We start from the raw sequence: 6,632 nt of genomic DNA, 5'->3' as shown, positions 1-6,632 counted from the left end.
ATTAAAAATTTACATGTTATGTGCGACTAATGACTGTTTTTTCAGTATGTATAACTATATTTCTACTGTGTTACTAATGCAGCAACGGCTATTTTTGCATATTTTGACCTCTTTATAGTAATTTACCTAGGTTGTAAGTGCCATAGATAATGTGTAAATTGCATTCTTTTGGTAACTTTACAATAGTATACTGTTAAATACATTTTCAGATTTTCAAGAAAATTAACATGAATCTGGAGGTGTGCTACTTTAAGAATTTCTTAACAGTTTCATATTTTTTGATTTCACAAAAAATACAAAATTTAGTAAAAAACAATTTCACAGAGTACCTTGAATATGTCTTCTAATAATAATCAGTATTACAAGTCTTTATATATATATATATATATATATATATATATATATATATATATATATATATATATATATATATATATATATATATATATATATATATATATATATATATATGTATAATACATTGTACTGTGAATTCACTTAAATAAACTGCCTGTGAATAGTGTGTAGAGTTTAAAACATAACATATCTGTGTGTATTCAAAATATGTTTATTTTACATTTAAATATGTTTATTTTACATTTAATATTGATTTATATATATCTTTAAATACAAAGAAACAATTTTCATCAATAATTAACATTGCTTTCAAGTTTGTATAATATAAAAAGTCTGGTCCTTTTTAACAAATTAATGTGTTGATAAATTCTTCCTTATTTTATTTACAATTTCATGTATCAAATTTCAAAGGAGACTGCAATATAAAGCTTGAATGAATTAGTAACGATTTGCCACAATAACGATCCGCAACTAAACGATTCGCCTCATTTAAATAACAATTTGGCCACAATATGATTAGAACAATAATTTTCTAAGTGAGACTTGTCTTAGTTCATTTAACTCAAAGTTAAAAGGAATTGTTTGAATCATGGCTACATGAAGTTATATAGAAATAATTTATAAAACAATGTAAAATTCACTAATTGATCCCTAATTATATTTCTGTCAATGTTTATCATCAATGTTTATGTCTGTTCCTGTACTGGTCATTTACAAAGGTGACAACATGAGTTTCTTTCCAGTAGATCACAGCAAGGGTCGAACATAATGCTAGCCCTCCTATACATATATGTAGTAATCTGTAAACTGCTCCTTTATCACAGCAAAAATAACTCTGTAACAGATAAATAATATTTATGATCATTATGACATATGACATAATTAATATTTGCATGATGTAACATTATTGGTTATTCAACATTTAACTGTACAATAAAGGAATATATTGGAAGAGTACACAGCTGGGGAAATCTTATTCGACAAGCTGCCAAGTGCGTCTAATATTTTCTAAAGCTGTGTACGAGTCCAAATATATCCCATATTGCATTTGTTTAATTTTTTTTTTACCTGTTTATTCTATATCAAAATCATATCAAGGAAATGTGACTTAAGACTGTTTGACGACCTGATAGTTTTTCTCGTTAACAACATTTATCACAATGCCGATTATGTGACTCCCTAAAAAACAGTATTGCACAACCAAGCATATATTTTGACCTGACGTCATTTGCATCATACAAACATAGTGTAAAGAGGCGGCAAATGTTAGCATTACACTATAGGTGTGTCAATGAAAAATGATTCTTTTGCACATTAAACAGGTTTTATTTTGGGTATGTAATAATAAGAATATTAAATATGTGTTGGTTCAATACTAAATTTATTTACTTAGGGTAGAACCGTCAACCTTCTGTAAGTCAACTTCAGATTTTATTTGCTCTTGCGACTAAATTTTAATCAAAAGCAAAGTACATTTAAATGATTTAAAAAGTTGACTTTCATTTGTCTGTAGCATACTTCAAGCCAAAACCGCCAATACAAAAAAGAGAAATACCACTATAATCAGATATGGCTATTCCTGTTTACTAACAACAGTAGACTTACCTCAGACATGCATGTTAGACACAGTGACAGTAAAAGACTAGCAATCACATAGGGAGATGGACATACATTACTTAATGGTTTATATTCACTATTCTTGTAATACTCTCCAATATAATAGATACTGAAACAAAACAAAATATAAAAGACTTAAGTTTGGCTAACCAAACAATATTAACCCAAATATCAGTAAGCAATATATTTCAAATATTTAAAAACTATCATAAATATTCTAACAAATTGCCTTACACATTGACTTCATTAGAATTTCTTTTAGTCAAGTGCCAGTCAGTCTTAGTAATTCTTTTCAGATAAGAATGTTAGAAAATCAAAATAGGTCTAAGTACAAAATACAGACCCTGACTTATAGGTGATCAGTCTTAAATGTGAGTAAATGCAGAATATAATTTAGCCCTTAACCCACAGGACAGAAAGCCAGTAGCATTTGCTACCAGAATAGAGTCAGGCCAGCCTGTAAATCAGTGCAGTTTGTCCAGGTCCTATACTCTAAATATAAAATGAACTGTTCCAAAATCAAAGCTGGGCAAAACCATTACACAAATTCAGCTTACTCAGGTTTAACTAAGATAAAAGACAAAAACATATTATTTACCTGTGTAAAATTCTAGCAATCATATTAAGGCAGTTAGCTAAAATAAAACCAACACTTCCCAGGTATGATGTGAGGACGAGGGAGGAGATTAAAAACAACACTGAAAATGCCACCATCTTTTGATTATATCTGAAATAGTGGGAAATGTTATAATGGAGCTTTATAAATCTGTCATACAAGTCTCTGATGTTATAAACATTTTTGGATAAACTATCACCAAGAAATAATAGTAAATGTTCTTTTAGTTTTTTTTCATTGAAATACACTTAGCCACACCTTGAGTGTCATTTCTTATTGAAATATGTGGCTGAAATCTTCAGTCATACTGATATTACATTTTCAAGCCAAGGGAATTATGAGTAGGTTGTTTTCTTACTTCAAAATAGATGAAATATGGTCTACAAAAAGCATCAAAAGGATAATACTATAAATATTTCATATAATTAGACTGACCTTTGTTTGTTTTGGGTTTTACGTCACATCGACACAGTTTAGGTCATATCGCGACGTTCCAGCTTTTACTGGTGGAGGAAGACCTCAGGTGCCTTTCCGTGCATTATTTCAGGCACGAATGGGCACCTGAGTAGAACCACCGACGTTCCGTAAGCTAGCTGGATAGCTTCCTCACATGAAAAAATCCAAAGTCCCTGTCGGGATTCGAACCCACAGCGGTGAGGGGCAAGTGGTTTGAAGTCAACGACCTTAACCACTCGGCCACGGACGCCCCACTTAGACTGACCTAGTTTCTCTTTTGCTCAGAAGGTTAGGTACATGAAAAGTTGATCAATGTTTGAGTTATTAAAATTCAAAACATTACCTTTCATAGGAAATACTTTCTTAGTTTAAATTTAAAGCATTAAATAAGCAAAAATTGAAATTCAATGTCCTAAACCTCTGACTATAGTAAAGTCTTTTTTAAGTCACACTAACACAGTAAAGGTTACATGACCATTTTCAAACTTTACTGGTGGAGGGAGATATCCTCTATGAATTATTCAACACAAGCAGGCACCTAAGATGAACCACCAATATTTCGTAAGCTAGCTTTCTCACATTAAAGAATCTATAGTTCCTTGCAGGCTTCGCACCTACAGTGGTGAGGGCCAATTGGTTTGAAGTCACATGGCCACAAATGCCCCTCAGAATATTTCAAATTCTATTTAAAAAACCCTGTTAACATACAGTTACTTGTACAGCTGAAAAAAACTCAATAAATAACTAGAACTATCGCTGAATGCGATTCATACCCCCACCAATGTCCTTGACAGAAGACGACTTGGAAAGGTGGTAAAGGGAATAACTTAAGTGGCGCAAATACATAAAAAGAAATTGTCTCTGGTGAAAAAAAAGACTTATAGTACAGGTAAAAGTATAAATATTTATTATCAAATCATGTTCGAAACAGTTACTAATAACCTTTCATTTTCCCAATATTAAACTTTTTATAAGTCAATTTTTGACCTTAAAGTGTGGCCTTGAGTTTCTGCTGGCACAAGGGTAAGATGGATTCTGCACATCGCCCAGTTGGAGTGAACATTTGAGTAAAGTTTGAAGAAAATCCTTCCATTAGTAAAAAATTTATAGAGCGGACACAACATATTGTCAAGTATTAATTATATGTAAATTTAAAGACTTAAAAAGGGGCATAACTTTGTCAAAATGCAATACAGAGTTATGAAACTTGACCTGCATATCGTAATTGTGACACCTCATATATCTTTTAAGTTTCAAGCAAATACCTGTGCAAGTTTCAGAAATATTCAAGTACATGTTAAAATTAAAGAACATTTTCTAAGTCAATTTTTGACATTCAAGTGTGACTTTGACCTTTAGCCTGCACAAAGGTGACATGGATTCTGCACAAATCCTTGTTGAGGTGAACATTTGAGTAAAGTTTGAAGAAAATTCTTCGTTTTGTGTAGAATTTATAGAGCAGAAACAACATATTGCCTTATATTTGATTGTATGTAAATTTGAAGACTCAAAAAAGGGGCATAACTTTGTTAAAATGCAATACAGAGTTATGAAACTTGACCAGCATACCTTAATTTTGACCTTTCATACATATTTTATGTTTCAAGCAAACACCTTTTCTAGATTCAGAAATATTCATATAAATGTTAAAATTTAAGAAAATTTACTAAGTCAATTTTTGACCTTCAAGTGTGACCTTGACCTTAAGCCGGCAAAAGGGTGACATGGGTTCTGCACATTCCCTTGTTGAGGTGAACATTTGAGCCAAGATTGAAGAAAATCTTTCAATTAGTGTAGGACTTACAGAGCGGACACGACATACTGTCTAATATTTGTTTGTTTGATATTTGACCTTCAATTGTGACCTTGACCTTGAGGTGACACATGGGCAACATGGGTTCTGCACATCCCCTTGTTGAGGTGAACATTTGAGCCAAGTTTGAAGAAAATCCTTCAATTAGTGTAGGACTTAATGAGCGGACACAACATATTGTGTAATATTTGATTATTGGTATTTGACCTTCAATTGAGACCTTGACCTTGAGCTGACACATGGGCAACATAGGTTCTGCACATTCCCTTGTTGAGGTGAACATTTGAGCCAAGTTTGAAGAAAATCCTTCAATTATTGTAGGACTTACAGAGCGGACACGACATACTGTCTAATATTTGATTGTGTTTGATATTTGACCTTCAATTGTGACCTTGACCTTGAGCTGACACATCGGCAACATGGGTTCTGCACATCCTCTTGTTGAGGTGAACATTTGAGCCAAGTTTGAAGAAAATCCTTCAATTGGTATAGGAGTTATAGAGCGGACACGAAAATGGAGACGGACGGACGGACGGACGGACCGACCGACGCGACAAAGCGAATCCATTATAGCCCCCCCCCCCCCCACATTTTGTGGTGGGGGTATAATTAGAAATGAAAAAAAGGTTTACTTGATTCAATAACTGCCCATTTATAAATACATACCTATCAACTTGAGATTTACTCATTGTAGCAAACACAAAACATTCTGTTGTCCCATTTACAGCTATTACTAGAACATAGAGGCAGTACCAGCGTAGTAACATCGGACCTTCAAAATAAAATACAGACATTCTAAACATGACTTTCTTATACATGCATAAGAGATGTTGTTTGGTAAGTATCAATGGGTTTATAGCAGATTAAAGGGCCATTAAGCCTGAAATATGCTATAATTTTATTTGAAATTAAAACAAGAGGGCCATGATGGTCCTGAATCGCTTACAAGAAACAACTGTTTTTCAGTGATTATAGAAATAATTTCTTAAATAAACTTGTAGAAAGACAAGTCCAGCTCAACTTCAACTTGCCTCTCTAGTTATAAAGTTTCCTGACACAGATGTAACAGACACCAAGATTGGTGAATTTCATTCCATTAATTTGTGATTAAATTTGCCTATGACTGTCTTTCAGAATTGTGATCTTTCTTTTTTTACTTATCTTAAAATTAGATAATTACATAATTTCAGTATTTAGATATACATGCAGACTGTATGTCAGGATGACACCGTTCAATATTTATTGAAGATAACATAGGTATACTTGTTAAGACGAAAAAAAAGTTAATGTTTCAGGTAGAATTATCTTGATCTCTCATAGAAATAGGAACAATTGTAACTACATACAGGAAAAAACAACAGGTTGTTTTGATGAAATGTATTCAGTGAACAACTCTACATTGATTCTCCACTAAACGTGCAAATTAGAAAATATTCTGTCCCTGGAGTATATTTTGTTGCACTGCAGTTGAAAAATACTTTTTGGGCATTTTATTGCTTCATTACATGGTCATGTATGTAAAGCATTTAAATCAATGACTTAGTCTGTTGAATTTATACGAAAATATTATCACGCAGAGGTGCTGTATAACCCATTATGTAATTTCCCCAGGCTTGGGTCCCATATTACTGTTGGTTTTACATATTTTCACCTGAAACATGTGTTGAAGAAAAAACGTTTAGTATTAAGTTTTAGTTTAAATGTCTAAGTGAGCGATTTTTATTGTTTTCTACAGTGAATTTGAAAAAAAGTTACCAGCTGAAATGCATGTCC

General features: G+C 32.4%; 1 protein-coding gene across 1 annotated transcript; it reads right to left on the bottom strand.

Moving 5' to 3' along the window:
- Positions 1–587: 587 nt before the first annotated feature.
- On the bottom strand, positions 588–5,654 carry LOC132754056 (protein RFT1 homolog). The gene is made up of 4 exons (XM_060744643.1): positions 5,526–5,654; positions 2,573–2,701; positions 1,963–2,083; positions 588–1,192 (listed from the first exon to the last, which is right to left on the bottom strand). The coding sequence occupies exons 1-4, from the start codon at positions 5,651–5,653 to the stop codon at positions 1,037–1,039; spliced, it is 534 nt and encodes a 177-aa protein (XP_060600626.1). The 5' UTR covers position 5,654; the 3' UTR covers positions 588–1,036.
- Positions 5,655–6,632: the final 978 nt, after the last annotated feature.

This window comes from Ruditapes philippinarum, unplaced genomic scaffold (assembly GCF_026571515.1).
Source record: "Ruditapes philippinarum isolate M1 unplaced genomic scaffold, ASM2657151v2 ctg6904_1_1_1_1, whole genome shotgun sequence".
NCBI lineage: Eukaryota > Metazoa > Mollusca > Bivalvia > Venerida > Veneridae > Ruditapes > Ruditapes philippinarum.
This window is presented reverse-complemented; position numbering and strand designations above follow the sequence as displayed.

Excerpts from the sequence above, each read along its gene's own strand:
- LOC132754056 (XM_060744643.1), bottom strand. The coding sequence starts at position 5,653 with ATGTCTGTATTTTATTTTGAAGGTCCGATGTTACTACGCTGGTACTGC. Across the intron at positions 2,702-5,525 it reads AGTAAATCTCAAGTTGATAG|ATATAATCAAAAGATGGTGG; the intron begins GTATGTATTTAT and ends CCACTATTTCAG. Across the intron at positions 2,084-2,572 it reads ATTGCTAGAATTTTACACAG|TATCTATTATATTGGAGAGT; the intron begins GTAAATAATATG and ends GTTTTGTTTCAG.